The 18,297-nt window shown below is 38.3% G+C and overlaps 1 protein-coding gene across 3 annotated transcripts in view; it reads right to left on the bottom strand.

The window, feature by feature from the left end:
* LOC124616732 (RNA-binding protein 25) overlaps positions 1 to 18,297 on the bottom strand; it is a 188,277-nt gene that overhangs the window by 6,672 nt on the left and 163,308 nt on the right. For all 3 annotated transcript variants that reach the window (XM_047145094.1, XM_047145097.1, XM_047145096.1), the window contains one exon: positions 2,867 to 3,013. In XM_047145094.1, coding sequence (XP_047001050.1) covers positions 2,867 to 3,013 — 147 coding nt within the window. The remainder of the gene's footprint in view (positions 1 to 2,866; positions 3,014 to 18,297) is intronic.

Genomic DNA, 18,297 nt, shown 5'->3' on the forward strand with positions numbered 1-18,297 from the left:
CAATAACTGACAGCACTGATGGTTGCACCTTGTGGCATGAAATATGACAGGAACAGTCCATGGTTATCCCAGAGTGGAGGTGAAGCACAACCACTATCTTCAACAACTGACAGCAGCGCCATGCTGCAGAGTTAAAATTCTGGCATGAAATGCAGTATCCACGTTCTGTCGCCAGTAACAATATGGTCCAGGAAACTCACCCTCCTCCACACACTGTTGCAGTGATTCAGGGACATTATCATTCGCTGGTGTGTCATCATGTTGTTCAACTGCTTAGGCACGCACTCACGAAACCTTCCGGCACCCCAAGGATGTGTGAACAACGCTGTAAACACATCCATACAAAATGCCAAAACTTTCAAGAAATGTCCTTGAGGTTCAGATGCCAATTCACTTTCGCCATTGCATCTAGGCAGGAAATGTTCTCGTCAGTCAACAATGAACGTGGCCTCCATTAACGCTTATTGTCATGCAAGTCTCCTTGCCCTTTTTGTGAGCTCCCACTACTGCCACCACCTCCACCACCACCAATCTCTCAAAGCAAGACTTTCTCCCCATATATGTGCTGCATTTTTCTGTGGATTTCAATGGGCACTTGTCTCTTGTTCCATAGAAAATGAATCACAGTTCATTGCTCATATTCCATGGACGTGAAGCACAACCACCGTCTTCAACAACTAACAGCAGCACCATGCCGCAAAGGTATCAGCAGATAAGGCTATTATGGTCCAAGAAAGGTCCACAGCTGGGAAAGGATATATTTACTTCACATATACCGCCATTATTCAGGAATTTATAAGCAAAGTCTCTTTTAACAAAGACAATCACTTACTTCTAAGGCCCTCCAGCACTTTTTCCAATAATTTCTCCAGTGAGTACCTTCCACCCTAGAAGTGGGATTCTGGAAGATCTACTGAATAGACATCTATGGTTGCCATAAATCATCTTCAGATAAAGATGATTGCCATAAAAATCATCTTCAGATAAAGATGACTGCTTTTGTATCCAAAAAAATACCAGCCACAATATTTCTGGAAGATATAATCTATTTCACCACAACTACCAGCTTTCACCCACAGCTTTGACTGCCATTTCCTTTCTGACATAAAAAGGATTATCTATTCTCATTAATAGTTACAATATGGCTCAAATGCTACAATATGGCACAGAAAAATCAGTGGAATTCTTTCAAAAGGTTCAAACAATAATTTTCAGTCAGCATATAACAAATAGCATATAACAAATGTGGCACCCATCTTGCACTAAGCTCCCTCCCAGTTAATTCTTTACCTAAAATGTACTATAGTCCTACTTCCAACACAGTTACAGCAACTGTCCAATTGTATACTTTCTGCTTTCATCAGTGCATGTAGTTTTCTGACATTCAGTGTATGGATAGGTTTCAACATACATAAAGTCAAATTTTTGAAAAAGAAGGGGCAAATTCCTTACACCTCTTCACAAATTCTGGGCGAATTTCCACTGGTAATACACCATCCAAAACAAAAATTTTATGAATGGTGCTGTGTTGCAGTTTACTAATTTCAACAAAATGTAACTAATTAATACCACCATATAAAAAAATATTGCACAGATCAAGTTTACTCTTTAGTCGTTAGTGTTCAACATGTACTTACACAACAAAAATAAATTTTAATTGTTATCAACATCATTACTGTCTCAGGTCAAGAACTTTATACGTTACCCTTCATAAACTAAATGGTGGCCTTTTTCCAGGTCCTTCATCAGTTTCCAATTCTTTCATTAGAATGTTCTCTTCAAAAAGTATATTAAGGATGGTGAGAATGAGTCTGAAGAGCTTGTATGGGTCATGCAGAGTAGGTCGTGCTGGGAAATAATGGTTAAGAAAACATTTCATACGTTGCACCATTTCTGAGATAATTAGCATTGAAGTTACCCAATCAGGCCAATGCACACACAAATTCAAGTGGACCACCAGGTACAATTAGTGTCAGTTCTCATAGTGTATTTCAGATGATTGCTCGCGAGATTGCTCATCCTTTGGCTGATTTCCGTTCTTACTGCCATCCCATGCCCAATTTCTGTACTGCTCTCTTGTTCAGATGTAGGAAACCAAATGAAGACCATGTTTGGCACCAACATCTCTAGTGTGCCACATAAATTTGTGCAAGCAACAGTCTGGTTGTCTAACTTCAATGCTTATTAACTCAGAAATGGTGCTGCGATGTATCTATCATTTTATTAACAATTATTTCTCAGCGCAACCTACCTTATCAGCCTATTTCTGACTATCCTATATATCTCCCCACCCCCCCTCCCCCTTGCCACGTCACCTCACTTTGTATACAGCGTCTTGTCTTCACTTTCCACGTCTTGTCTTCACTTTCCAACTGAGCAACTTTTTAATTCTCAGCACTAATTTTAAATCAATACAAATTAAAAATATTAATTTTCATGTTCTATCTTTATAAATGGCAGCAGGACACATGTAGCATTACTGTCACTTATTTGTAATCTTGATATAAATTTTCTGCAAACAGCCACCTTGAGAAGAAGAAGAAGAGGAAGAAGAAAAATCACATACTTTTATTATTCCTCAATATTTTTCAACAGATTTACTCTCTCTTTACTTTGTACTCGCACATTTCCGTTCATCACTGATTTGCCACTTTTAATTGGCAAACAGTTTCACTACTACCAAAAATAACTGTATTATAAAGGTTGCTGGAAGATGTTTAAGTTTTGATGAAGTGAAAGGTTTCCATCCATACTACAAATAATGTCATAAAATTATAAGGGAAAGTACTGATTATATTAATGTTCCGTCTTGATCACGATCAAGATGGAGCAGTATAATAAACAAGACTTCATTAATAGAACTTACCATTTGAACATCGTCCAGAATGCCTTGTGGTGCACTACCTGCCAAAACCTTCGAACAAATGAAGTCAACTAACGTAGGTTCTGGTTCACCTATATATTCTATAATTTTTTTGTTAATCCAAGGTCGTATCCTCCTTTCCATTAGATGCTGCAAGAAAAATACAACAATTAATAGTACACAACACCAAATTATATGAAATTACTTTGAAACGTTAGACTTGAAATAATAATTTTTGGTAAATGTTATGAGCTTTACAATTCTTTTGACCCTGACACAAAAGCTGCATATTTCTAGTTTTCAAAATAAATAAAAGTATTTACCCAAAAATGGACCACAACTTCCATTTCTTTGCATACAATCTATTATCATCAGCAGATTGATACATTCTACCATTATCAAGAAGTTTTTACGGGTTTTATTTACATATAATATTGAGGGGACAGAGATGAAAAGCCTTATTTGCCTTCTGAATATCACGGATGAAATGAAATTGCAAGTACATTTATTACCTACTATTAAAAACAATTGTCTTCTTAAATAGGAACTGTTGCAAGATATCAATTTTTACTTGTATGTATCAACACGTTTCTGACGAGCATAAATTGGAAGGTTGGGGAGGAGGGAGGATTGGTTCAAATGGCTCTGAGCACTATGCGACTTAACTGCTGAGGTCATCAGTCGCCTAGAACTTAGTACTAATTAAACCTAACTAACCTAAGGACATCACACACATCCATGCCCGAGGCAGGATTCGAACCTGCGACCGTAGCGGTCTCGCGGTTCCAGACTGAAGCGCCTAGAACCGCTCGGCCACACCGGCCGGCAAGAGGAGGGAGGAGGATGGTGCTGTAAGTTATAATGATATTCAGCGACATTAACTTCAAAGTTATCATGAAATATTCACCAACGAGTTGTGCAAAATGATATGAATGAAGGGAATAGAACCGTGGTGGTCATACTATGTTGACAAGATAATCAATGGTTTGAAAAACAATGCCTCTACAAAAGTCAGAGCCTCAGTCTATAAAATGACTGTGAAAAAAAAGTACATGCAAACAAGAAAATTAATAGAAGTTTTGTAAACTGAAAACTAAACTGTTGGTATCAAACATTAGGATGAGAATCCAATGTAAAAGCACATATTTTTTTTGTGAGGGCAAAAGAACAGGAAGAAGCAGATGAGGAAGAAACAGGTGATTATAGTGCTGCAAAGTGACAGTGGACAGACATCTGGAGACATGGGCTCATATAAGGCTGTAGGAATCAATAAACACTCTCTCTCTCTCTCTCTCTCTCTCTCTCTCTCTCTCTCTGTGTGTGTGTGTGTGTGTGTGTGTGTGTGTGTGTGTGTAGATTTTGACTACAAATCATACAACAATGGCTTCTGTTGCAATGTGTCACCCTCATTCTCCAGATGAACTTTATGATGGAGGAACAAATAGAGATTCAGGACATCAACTTGCTATTCAAATAGTAAAGTGTGCCTAAAGATGGAAGAATCACAGCAGTGTTTTACAACAGGAGGAAGTAGACGGCAAATGAAACCTTTGCATAAAGGACGTACAATGTGTAACTGTAGGAGATGTAGCCTGTAATTGCAGAAGTGCCATGATTACTTCTCTATTGGCAAAAGATTCTGTATCTCCCCGCCATCCTCAGTCTTCTACAGCTTGAATCCCACGTGCCACAAATTCATCTTTTGGGCCAATCTCTTTATCTCAGAATAGAACTTGCACCCTATATCTTCAATTATTTGTCAGACATATTCCACTCTCTTACTTTCCCTACAGTTTTTACCCACAACAGTTCCCTCTGCTACCATGGAAATCATTGTCTGCTGTCCGAGCAGATGTCCTATCATCCTTTCACTTCTGCATACATTTGTTTTTTCACAGATTCTCCAGAGAAGCAAATCCTGAATCGTTTGAAATTTTTAAATAAAATGCCACATTCTGCAATTAATACACCTTTCACCAATTTTAAAAGTTGCATAAATGGTTAATAAACAATCCATTCTACAGTTTAAGAGGATTGTTGGATACTAGTATTGTACAAACTGAGTTTTAGTATTAGCTTTAAAATTCTGGACCACAGGTTAAAATAGGACAAATTACTTGTACATGGAATGTGAATAGTAATTAATATGGTGATTGCCACTGTATATAAATATAAAGCCCATTGCGCTACTTGCGGTCAATGGCTAATAAAGAATCTATATCTAATTCTTATCAGTCCCTCTAATTTTCAACATTCTTCTACAGCAGCACATTCAAATGCTTTTATTCTGTTAGTCCATGAATCACTGCCACATAATTACGTGCTGTGAATGTGCATTCTAAGGAATTTCTTCCTCAGGTTAACGCTGATGTTTGACAGTAACGGACTTCTCTTGGCCAGGAATACCCTCTGCTTTTACTAATTCGATTTTTTGTGTCGTCCTTGCTTCGTATGACGTGTTATTTTGTTTCCAAGATAGTTAACTTCCTTAACTTCGGGCACTTTGTGTTCCCAAATTTTGGTAAGTTTATCACTTATCTCATTTCTCCTACTCCTTATTACTTTTGTCTCTTCTTTGGTTTACTCTCAATCCATATCCTACACTCATTAGACCGTTTGTTCCATTCAATGCATCCTGTAATAATTCTTCAGTTACACTTAGGATAGCAATGTCATTAACAAACCTTACTACTGATATCCGTTCACTCTGAACTGTAATACCTTTCTTGAACTTTTCTTTCATTTCCATCACCACTTATATGTACAGACTGAATAGTAGGGTGGAAAGTTTGCATCCTTGTTTTACACCCTTTTTAATGATAGCATTTCTTTCCTGTCTTCCACTGTTGTTAGTTCTTGTACATATAATTTATTATTCATTTCTCCACATAGGATAACCCCATTTCTCTCAAACTTTCAAACATCTTGCACTGTTTTACACTGTCAAACACTTTTTGCACATTGACAAATGCTATGAACAAGAATTGATTTTTCTTAAGTCTTTCTTTCATTATCAACTGCAAGCATTGGAGAGTAGGAAGTCAAAAGTCTGAAAATGGTAGAAAAGTTAGAAAATCTGAAGGGGAAAGTGCAAAAGTTCAGTCTATAGTGAAGCAAAATACAAAAAGGATATACTTATCTGCTCAGATGACTATAGGGTAAAATCAACAGAATCGGAAAAGGGTATAGCAGACACAGGTTTCATTATGAATAGGAATATGTGTGTGTGTGGGGGCGGGGGGGGGGGGGGGGGGGGCTGCAAACACTCCAGTGATTTTACCTTTCCCAGTGATTTTATCTTTCACATCATAGTCAGTAGTCGGTATCAAACCTTTTACAACAACAATAGTTCAGTTATACATGTTGATGCCACAAGCCAAAAGTGACAAGATAGAGTGTGAGACAAACTGAATGGGTAATTCAGTATGTTAACAGAGTTGAAAATCTAATACGCTTGAGTACTTTACATGCTATGGTAAGGGAAGGAATAAAATGCAGAACAGTGGGAGAATATGGACTCAGGAACCAGAATGCATGTGGAGAAAGACTGCTATGTTCTGCAACAAATTTCAGCTAGTAATAGTAAACACACGTCTCATAATTCACAAGACGAAGTGATATACTGGTTTACTTGGGGAAACAGAAGAGAGACAGGATGACACCAGCTGCATTGTATCAAGATGAGACAGAGTCCGAAATCTGATACTGTATCAAGCTGTACCCAGATGCAACATCATGATGAAGTGACGAGGAAAACACAAACACCCAGCTCCGGGCAAAGAAAATCACCAACCCGCCCAGGAATCGAACCCAGCACTCCGTGATCCAGAGGCAGCAACACTGGCCACTAGACCACGAGCTGCGGATGTACCCAGTTGCAGATATAGACTCCTATCATAATTTATTAGTGATGACAAGTAGGCTCAAGTTTGAGAAAACCATCAGGAGGAGTAATAAATGAAAAGCACTAGTTTGCTTTTGTTCCACATTATTACTTTTGTTGTGTTATCCAGTTATCAGCTTACAAGGCCATCTTCATCTTCAGACATTTATTTTTTGGTGCTTTTCACGGAAGATTCAGTTAAAATCAGGAGGAGTGTTAAGCAGTTATGAAATATGTTCACACTTCTTACACGATTGTGATAACACAATAATGAATTTGATGGTGGCTGGTTTAGCTGACAAGGAATGGATATACACAAAAAAATATGAGATAGAACAAATATTGGTACAAGAAAGCTAACTGCGAGGAAATTTTGTGTAATGAAAGAAATTCTTCAATGACTGACAAATTAAGGAAATGTAATCAATAGGATGAGTACTGAAGCTAAAGATTAATGGCTGCAGGAAAAATCTGAAGAACTTTATCAGGAAATGGCTGTCAGAAGAACAGATTCAGCATAAATAAAAATAAAAATAACTATCAGAAAATTTAAAAGCAAAGGGGACAGTATTACAAATGCAAAAGGGAAATTCACAATTAAATGCAGAGGACAGTTTGAATTGCTGGAAAGAGTACACTGATGGCCATTAAGGATGAGGGGGAAAAAGAAAATATCTGATGACAAGATAGAAGATGACACGAGTTTATTAGAAGTACATGGGGATTCCAGTATTAGATTCAGAGTTTTATGGAGCTAAAGAAAACTTGCGATGAAATGAGGTAGTAGTATACATAAAATTCCTACAGAAATTTCTAAATTCATTACGGGTAATGACAACCAGAATTTTACCCAAGGTAGTGTGTAGAACTATGAGGCAGGACACTAACAACTGGAAAGAGGAAGAAGAAAAGAAGAAAAAAGAGAATCTGCAACAAGCTAGTCAGTTTCACTTTAGCAAAGGTAAAGGCAGTAAAGGTGATGAATCACTGCCAAATCTCATAGTTCAATGACACTTGGATCATACACAGAAAGGCAATTTTGAAGTTCTGCTTGACAATGGAGGTGAGACTTTAGGAAAGTCAAGATGATTTCATAGGTTTCATTGACATAAAAAGGTGTAAGATGTTTGAAATTCTGAGAAAAATAGCAATAAGCGATAGGCAAAGACAAGGAAAACACTCTGGTGTTCAAAACTAAATTACTTCACATGATGAATCACCACCGAATATCACAGCTCAATGACACTTGGTTCATACACAGAAAGAACTGCTGTAGTTTAGTGCAGATGGTAACCAAAAGAAATACGCAATAAGACAAGCCAAAAGAAATACGCAATAAGACAAACAGAAATGAAACATTTGTTCAGAGACAATAATTACACTGAAGCACCACTATTTATTGATGATTCCTTCAACATGACAAACTTTGGGCCATACTTCTGACAGTATGCTATTATGTCCACGACCTTCTGAAGGCACACCTTTTAAACTTTAGTATGAATCAGTGTTTGCCACTTGCTCTGACCCCCTGCAGTCACTTATGCTCAAGTGCGAAGTACTATACAAAGGAATGAGCAAGAGGTTTATGAAATACAGTTTTGGTAAAGATAATTTCTCAAGTGCGAAGTACTATACAAAGGAATGAGCAAGAGGTTTATGAAATACAGTTTTGGTAAAGATAATTTGTTCTGTGTGTCAAAGTTCAGGGTTTCTAACCTGCAGCTGGTGCCAAATATCTCTCTGCTTTGAACATTTTTATGCTGTGATTCACAAATGCAGAGTAAAGGAATGAAAAGAAAGAGTGTATCATTAAATAATTAGCATAGTACTATATCATTATTAACATTTCTGTAGTGTATTATTTTCTTTGGATGTTAACATGGAGCACATTTGCAGGAGATGTACAATTCTTCAACATGAATGGCAAGATTAAATGTTAAATCAAATGTCAGTAACTTCATTTCATTTCACTTCATAATAATTCTTCAGTTACTTAGGTTTAGTCACTGATTTTGAGGTGTGTATGCAGCTGCAAAATATCGACACGAGAATACTGTTGAAATAAAATTGAATGACTATGTACCTGAAGTTGACAATTAAATTCTCATATTACTATCTTTCATGTAGAACAAAGTGTTCTCGAAAATGATGTCAAAACATGTTGGACAGTTGTGTCCACCTCTTCCATCCTTTTCCTTTGCCTTCAATGTCTCATCAATAGGATTGGCTTTGATTATTACTCCACTGATATGGCATTACGTTGCTACAGTGGGGCACAGCGACTGATAAACAACCAGTACATGTGAAAGTTAAAAAGCTGTACATCTGGAAGTAATAATAATGTCGTGTGACGAGGGCCTCCCGTCGGGTAGACCGTTCGCCTGGTGCAAGTCTTTTGATTTGATGCCACTTCGGCAACTTGTGCATTGATGGGGATGAAATGATGATGATTAGGACAACACAACACCCAGTTCCTGAGCCAAGAAAATCTCCGACCCAGCCAGGAATTGCACCCGGGCCCTTAGGACTGACAGCCTGTCGCGTTGGCCACTCAGCTACTGGGTGCGGACATTCGGAAGTTCATAAATAAGTATTATGAGAATTATGGCCCAAATTTTCATCTAATCTGGGGCCAATATCTTGGAAGTGTGCCTTTTTCTCCTTGAAATACATTATGTGATCAAAAGTATCCAGACATCTGGCTAGAAATGACATACAAGTTCATGGTGCCCTCCATTGGTAATGCTGGAATTGAATATGGTGTTGGCCAATAATCAGCCTTGATGGCAGCTTCCACTCTCACAGGCATATGTTCAATCAGGTGCTCAAAGGTTTCTTGGGGAACAGCAGCCCATTCTTCACGGTGTGCTGCACTGAGGAGAGGTATTGATGTCAGTCGGTGAGGCCTGGCATGAAGTTGGTATTCCAAAACATCCCATAAGTGTTCTATAGGATTCAGGTCAGGACTCTACGCAGGCCACTCCATTACAGGAATGTTATTGTCATGTAACCACTCCGAAACAGGCCGTGCATTATGAACAGGTGCTCGATCATGTTTAAAGATGCAATCGCCATCCCAGAATTGCTCTTCAACAGTGGGAAGCAAGAATGTGCTTAAAACACCAATATAGGCTTGTGCTGTGACAGTGCAACGCAAAACGAGGGGGTGCAATCCCCCTCCATGACCACACCATAACACCACCGCCTCCAAATTTTACTGTTGGCACTACACATGCTGGCAGATGACATACACCGGGCAGTTGCCATATCCACACACTGCCTTGGTATCGCTGCATTGTGTACTGTGATTCGTCCCTACACACAATGTTTTTCCACAGTTCAATTTTCCAATGTTTACGCTCCTTACACAAAGTGAGGCATCATTTGTCATTTACCGGCGAGATGTGTGGCTTATGAGAAGCCGCTCGACTATGAAATCCAAGTTTTCTCACCTGGCGCCAAACTGTCATAGCACTTGCAGTGGATCCTGATGCAGTTTGGGATTCCTGTGTAATGGTCTGGATAGATGTCTGCCTATTAAACATTACCACCCTCTTCAACTGTTGGCGGTCTCTGCCAGTCAACAGACGAGGTCGGCCTGTACGCTTTTGTGCTGTACATGTCCCCTCACTTCACTATCGCATTGGAAACAGTGGACCCAGGGATGTTTAAGAGTGTGGACACATACAGATGTATGACACACGTGACACATAATCACTTGATCAAGTTTGAAGTCCGTGAGTTCCGCGGAGAGCCCCATTCTGCTCTCTTACGATGTCTAATGACTACTGAGGTTGCTGATATGGAGTAACTGGCAGTAGGTGGCAGCAAATGCACCTAATATGAAAAACATATGTTTTTGGGAGTGTCCGGATACTTTTGATCGTGTAGTGTACGAGCTCAAGTTGGTGTCGTTTGCTTGCCAGACTGAATCTGCTTTCATTCAAGAAGAGTGTTTGACTCAACTCCTCGATGGTCCAGTCCCTATGTTCTTGACACCATTACAAACAGAGCCGCTGATGCGAAGGTATCAACAGAGCATAAGGTAACGGTCATCAAGCAAAGAGACCATCCCAACGCATTTGCAGTGCCAATGTGGAGCGTGAAACTGTGTGCCTTGTAGTCTTGTTAAATGTGGTTGTAACTGCACCTGCCGTTTGATGTGGGTCCCTTCTTGCTTGTTAAACAATGTAGCGATCATCTGCTGCTTGTAGGTGGCTGTGGTCAAACAACTACTCTCCTTTGGGCAGTAGTGTGTGTGGTTCGGAATGAGAAACATTGTTATGAGCAATACTGATGTCTTAGGCTGCACTCATTTCACTTCAGCCTTTTTCTAGTTTCTGAAAGTTAAAATTTTAAGATTGCTCCCTGACTCGTGTTCAAGAGAAAAATTGGTTCATGAATTCAAGGTTTCACATTGTTTAGTTAAACTAACCCAAAAATTAGTGAAGGAGCAAGGCATTCTTCCAGTTTTAGGAAAGAAGAAAGGAGTAGGTAAAAGTGATGAAACAATTAAAAAGATCCAGCAGTTTTTTAAAGATGATAGAAACAGTAGAATGTGGCCTGGTTGCTACGATAGCAAAAGAGTTGTTATAAATGAAGTTATAGTAACAAAGCAGAAATGACTAGTGCTGTCAAATTTAAATGAACTTTATATCTAAAAACAAAGATGATGTGACTTACCAAACGAAAGCGCTGGCAGGTCAATAGACGCACAAACAAACACAAACATACACACAAAATTCAAGCTTACACAACCAACGGTTGCTTCATCAGGAAAGAGGGAAGGAGAGGGAAAGACGAAAGGATGTGGGTTTTAAGGGTCAGGGTAAGGAGTCATTCCAATCCCGGGAACGGAAAGACTTACCTTAGGGGGAAAGAAGGACAGATATACACTCGCACACACACCAATATCCAACCGCACATACCAAATGAACTCTATGTAGCTTTCAAAAATTCTCATCCTGAATGCAAAATTGGAAGGTCAAAATTTTGTGACCTCCACCCTAAGTGGTGCATTTTGGCTGGATCCTCAGGGACACACTCCGTATGTGTTTGTTTATATCATCAAAACGTCAAACTGATGATTGTGGGTGCAAAAATCAGTGATATTAACTGCAAAGCATTACTAGATTTAATGGTCTGTGACGGTAACAGTTATGACTGCATGATGGATTTGCGTAATAAATGCCCTAGTAAGGAAACCATTATTGAATTGTTGAATTGCTTCACGAATATGATGAGGAAATGCCAGACAGTATTACCTTCAAACAGTGGGTCACAACTGACAGGGCAGAAATGATAACAGTGGTTAAATCTCAGGAAGAGTACTTGGAATCTTTAATTGATAACTTACAAAAACTCAAAAGTCACCATAATGTTTCTAAAATCCAAAGCAAGTTTTTGAAGGACAAAAAAGCACAACTTCATTAAACTGAATGCATAGTGCTACCCGATTTTGCAGAGAATTTTACATTTGTGATTCGGGATGCAATACATGGGTACCAATGGGTCAATGATCAGGCAACAGTGCATCCATTTATTCTCTACTTCAAAAATGATAAAGATGAAGTTTGCAGTTCTTCAATTTGCATTGTAAGTGACTACTTGGAGCACAACACTTTGGCTGTAGATATGTTTCGAAAGTATGTAATGAATTACATAAAAGAAAATTTTGCCAAGGTTGAGAAGCTGATACACTTTTCAGGTGGAAGTGGTGGTCAGTATAATAACAAAAAGAACTTTTCAAATCAGTGCAACCACAAAGTAGACTTTGGGTTGGAGGCTCAATGGCACTTTTTTGCATCTTGCCATGGTAAAAATGCATGTGATGGTGTGGGAGGTACAACAAAACGTGAAGTACGTAAAGCCTGCTTATGAAGACCAACCACATACCAAGTTATCACAGTACAGGACATATATGTCTATTGCAAGGATAATATTAAAGGCATTACCTATTTTCTGATCAAGAAAGAAGAAGTGGTTCTGCATATGGAAACAACACTTCAACCAGATTTGAAAACTGTATAGCAATAAAAGGAACAAGGCATTTCCACAAATTCCTTGGCATTGCAGAAAACTTAGTTCGATGCTATGTAAAATCAGAAACTGAAATTTATGAGGATTATTGTGTCAGTAAAATTACATCTCTGTCTTTAATGTTGAATAACATGTTGGCATGTGTGTACAATGGACAGTGGTGGCTTGCAGAGGTTGAGAGAACAAGTTTGGAAAACAATGATGTTTCTGTGCATTTTTACCACCCTGATGGCCCAAGAACATCATTCAAGAAATCTACTAGTGACATAGTTTGGATACCAATGAAAAATGTTTTAAGGAAACTTTCAGCGCTTCAACTTACCACAGCAACTGGGAGGTCTTATTCTATATCAAAGAAGCTGTCTGAAGAAATAATTGAAAATATTTACTTTAAGTATGTCAAAATAATATAAATGTTAATTTCAGTGAAGTTTCCACTTTTTGTATATAATTCAGTACCTTGCTTCAATAATAATTGATTATATCCTGCCAATATCACATATGAATAGGCAACAGCCGGAAGATCAGTTGTAGGGTAATGTGAATTATCACCTCATTTTCAAACATTCATATCTTTGTTAACAGTCAGATATCAATGTTGAAATTTTTACAGTGCGTTGCTATAATATAGGTGTACAAACTGTGCAATAATCATATTTTTATATTCAGTCCCACCTGAGATAACTAACCCCAAACTATACAAAAAACGAAAATTTTCAAATTTCAAAAATTCATAAAAAATTAAGGAAAGGTTTAAGTATTCTTGCTCTGTATGAGGCTAGTCGTGTATGATATCTAACGAAAGGGGGGGGGGGGGGGGGCAGACACTCATAAATCACTCCTTGTTTGTTATTTTTGGGCCTAAAAAGTGGATTTTTGAAAACTTGGAACCAAACTTTGGAGGTCATTTTGACTGTTTATTTTTTAATTTAGGGTATTTTGTGTAACAAAAAATGTTGTAGAGGACACTTTTCTAAAAACAATGATGTCAATTACAATGTTGTAACTTAACCGAGTGCAGAGATATTCATATTTTTGCTGACATCTCTAAACTGAAACATCCTCGCGAGCTTACAAACGAAAATGGCTGCCATTCAGTAAAGGTGAAAGGTAACAGGTAAAATTTTTTAAAAAAAACTGTTTTGAACTTCTCAGTTATAGGGTAATCACATATAAAAAACTTGAAATATTTAAAAATAGTCAAGCAACCAACTTAATTTTTATTGGACCACTTCATTTGGGTTGACCCAAACGTAATTTGATCGACATCTACATACCACTGTCCATAAGCTCCGATCCTACATTCAGGACACTGCTCACTTCCTCCACAGCCTTTCCACAGTTCCTGGTCTCATTAGCACCAGACTCCTTGTTGGTCACTGTGGATGCAACGTCCTTATACACAAACATCTGCCATGCCTAGGGCCATGTAGTCATGGAAAACCACCTTTCCCAATGTCATCCTGCTACCGAGCCCACTACCTCCTTCCTAATCTTCCTACACAAACACTGTCCTGACCCCCAAGTATTTCACTTTCGGTACCTTCCTATGCCAACTGACATATGGGCCATCTGGAGCAATCCTTCCAATCAACACCCAAAACCCCTCGTCTGGTTCAGACTCACTGATGGCATTTTCATGATCTGGAATCAAGGCAGGGACAATGTTTGCTCCTTCCTCCACAACCTTAACATCTATTACCCAACCCTCTTCACCTGGACTATAAGTTATGTAATTACTATTTCAAACTGTATAAAAAATTGCCAAGGTTATCTGTGAAGCCCAGAAACTCTAGACCTGGAAGTTTACATTCTACTCTAGAAATAAACGTAAAGTCATGTGAGGAGTTACAAAGTCAAAACACGTTGTGCCACAGTCTATAATTTACCAAATAATGGCATTCTGTAAATTTAATACATAAAACAACAACAGAAATACCGTCAAGGCTAGAGGAGGCACCAGACAAGTGTTGAAACATGTCTTGTGATCGAAAAACATCATCCCTCATGGTAGGCAGATTAGTAAAATGCCCTAAAGCTGCCAACATATTTGAAACAAAATATTTTATTCAACACTAATGATCAAATTTGCCTGTTTAGTCATCTTCAAGTGAACATTTACATATGTTTGTATGTTTATAGCATAATAAGGTCTTATGTTAGACAAGACAGGATATCAGAGAATACTCAAATAGCATTGCAATTTCATAAACCGTACTAAAATGTGTAAGTCACCTTAAAAGTGCACATTTAAATGTCCAGATGTCCGGTGTGGTTTCTGGGATGACAATTTTCTTTGAATACCAGTACTGTATTATCTCGTGTCTGGTTCTTTATTATGGCAAAATGCCACATGTGCCAGAAAATTAGTGTGCACTTGAAATTGAGCAAACAGTTGAAACTGGCCAATACTATGGAATGAAACACTATACTGTAAACTGAATAATACTATGGAATGAAACACTATACCGTATCTCAAATGCCCAATAGTGTGGAATGAGAAGCTATATTTCAAACACCCAATAGTTTGAAATGCAACACTATATTTCAAATAAACTGACTGTCCCTGTGGCGAAGATCAGTAACAGCTAAATTTCTTTAGCAAACCAACAAAAATAATTTCATTGTTCTGCAAGATGGTTAAGTTTTGTTGCTAATAACCTGGAAATAAAATAAAATCAGAACACTGAAACTGTTAACCTATTTTAATCTTCTGTGATTATACAAATGTATTTTAATTTACTTGATAGCTCCTAACCACATAAATCTGATTTGTTTTTATTTGGCAGAACTGTAAACGGAGAAAAGCAGCAAAATCATGAAACAAACATGAGTCACATGGAAACCACACCCCATGACAGCTCAAAACTGTTCTGTGCACACACGAATCTGACATCTTGGGAGCACCAGCTAAATTTTCGCAGGTAGCATCTGCCTTCTTGCTGCTACTACCCATACAACTAACAGCCACAGATCAAGTAGTTGGAAGTAAGAGAAGGTGCTGCTCTTACATGAATTCAGCTCTGTGCATGTGCACAAGTACACTGGCAACTGCTAACACAAACCTGAGATTGCACTGCATGAAGTGCTATTATCAACCAATCATAGTTCATGTCACATGATCTCACCAGCCAATGACATCAATATTCAGTGCATACAAAGCACCATGTAGTCAGCAAATAACAGCATCACTGTTAAGTAGCATGAATGGCTGATCATCTAGACCTGAAATTTTTCCAAGTGGCTAGTCCTCAAACTGTTAAGTTCTGAATGAGAGTCAGACATTCTGCAATTTTAGAAACCCATCACTCAATCTCAAATGTAACGTAACTCATCTTGCAGAAAAGGTATCTTACTTTGAAAGTAACACTTCTCAAACCATCGCTCGTAGTATTTTCTCACACCCTGTTACAAATGTAAACAGTTATGATGTCACACTTATTAAAAGCAGTCTTGTTATGAAATATTGCCCAGTTTTCGTCCTAAAGCCTTTGACACATTTTCCTGTTAGCACATGCTTGTGTGAACATCATTCTTTGGTGTTGTACATGGTGCATTTTCTTTGCAACTAAAGTTTTATTTTGGAGTTATTCTCTCATTTGGTATGTTGCTACAGGATTATTCTGCAATAGCAGGCTACAGTAAAATTGTTTGTTGGAGTATTAGTCCATAACAGTCAAAATTACAAAAATTTAACTGAAAACTTAAATAATGAAAAATTCCCACAATTCTAAAAAATTCCCTGTTACTTCCTATATGAAAAATTTCCTGTGTTTTTCCCAGATTTCCTGACTGCTCCAGGGCATATACACCCTCTATATCCTACCAACACCATTCAAAGTAGTGTTCCCATCACCCACCCAAACTACAATACATCCTTGTCCAGTCCTACTAAAATCCTGCTTCCAATTCTGCACACCATGGGTAGTCAACACATGTGCCAGACCCATCCCATACATCTCGCCACCACTTCCTACTGCAGTCTGGTCAGAGGCATCTTCTGCCCAATAAAAGTCAAGACCACAAGTGAAAGCAGCCTACAGTGCAATTACTGTACAGCATTCTATGTAGGCATGACAAGTAACCAATTGTCCACTTGCAAAAATTGCCCCCACCTAACTGTGGCAAACCGCATACTTAACTAATCGGTTGCCAAATATGCTGTACACAATAACACTAATGACTTCAACACCTCTTCACTATGCGGGCCATTTGGATACTCCCTTCAGCAAAAGTTTCTCTCAACTATGCAGGTGGGAATTCTCTCTTCAGCATATCTTGAGATCTCTCAATCCCCCTGGCGCAAAACCTCCGGTAACTTGTTTCCCATTGCCTCAGTGTACAACCCCTCCTTCCCTCTATCCCTTATATGCTCTACACTCTAAACTCCTTCCCTCTTGTACAGCCGCTGAAAAACATGGCCAAAAGACCTGCCTCACACTAGCCTTCTAATTCTCCCCCCCCCCCCTTTCTTTCGTGTATCCTCCCCCTACCCCATATCAGCTCCACCTACTCAGGCAACTGCTTTCGATAATCAGTATTGAATTATCAGTCAGACAAATGTGTGTACTCTTACTAGAAAATGAGCAAGAGCTAGAGTTAACTGCTTTCTATCACAGGTTTGTGTGTGCCGCGCACTGATACTCTGTAGGTAAATTGTTACCTTTCCCTAATATTTTGTTTTTTTTCCAGGAATTTCCATTATTGTTAAATATCATTTTCAGTGTTATTCTGTTACTTCCAAGCAACTAATGACACACAATTTTACACCAGATGTTGCAAACTTAGCTTTTATGGATGGTTCCCATATTGCACTTGGAAACTTATTTTTCTTTTATGTAGGCTGAGCAGACATCCCAGTTTTACCGGGACAGTCCCAGTTTTCACATGAATGTCCTGGTTTCCTGAGAAAATCATTTGCGACACACAACTGTCCTGGCGTGCAATAATATTTTTATTTAATAAAATATTTGTGAAAAACAAATTTCTAGAATAACAACATTACAGAAATATATATTTTCACAATGCATACTGGATTTGGTTTAACCCCCCTTACACCTAAAGAAAGAATAATAGATATGAAAAGAAAAGCAGATATTACATACCCCTGCCCCTAATGTGCCGATCTTCAACTTAATAGCCCTCGACACATACAAAATCACAACTAAAGTATGTATTAAAGAGTTTCACTTAAACCATTTCTCCTAATGAGACTGCAGCCACAGAGAAGTTAATTTTGCAAAGAATGTGAGCAATGCAGTGTGCTTTAGCAATATTTATTGAATACTGTTTGCCATGTATGCATGCTCACCCTGACAGTTAGCAGTCAAACAATATGTCGGTGCATTGTTGGCAGCTTTCACTCACTCAGTAACAAAACTGCAAGTCTAACACGTCTACAGAATTTTAGAACAACTGACAACTATTCAGACTTAGAAATAAAAGTCAGCAGATTACCAACTGAACAGACAAAGTTACTACCTACTAATGTTAGCAGTCAGTTAATGCGAAT

This window comes from Schistocerca americana, chromosome 5 (genome assembly GCF_021461395.2).
Source record: "Schistocerca americana isolate TAMUIC-IGC-003095 chromosome 5, iqSchAmer2.1, whole genome shotgun sequence".
In the NCBI taxonomy this organism is placed as follows: Eukaryota; Metazoa; Arthropoda; class Insecta; order Orthoptera; family Acrididae; genus Schistocerca; species Schistocerca americana.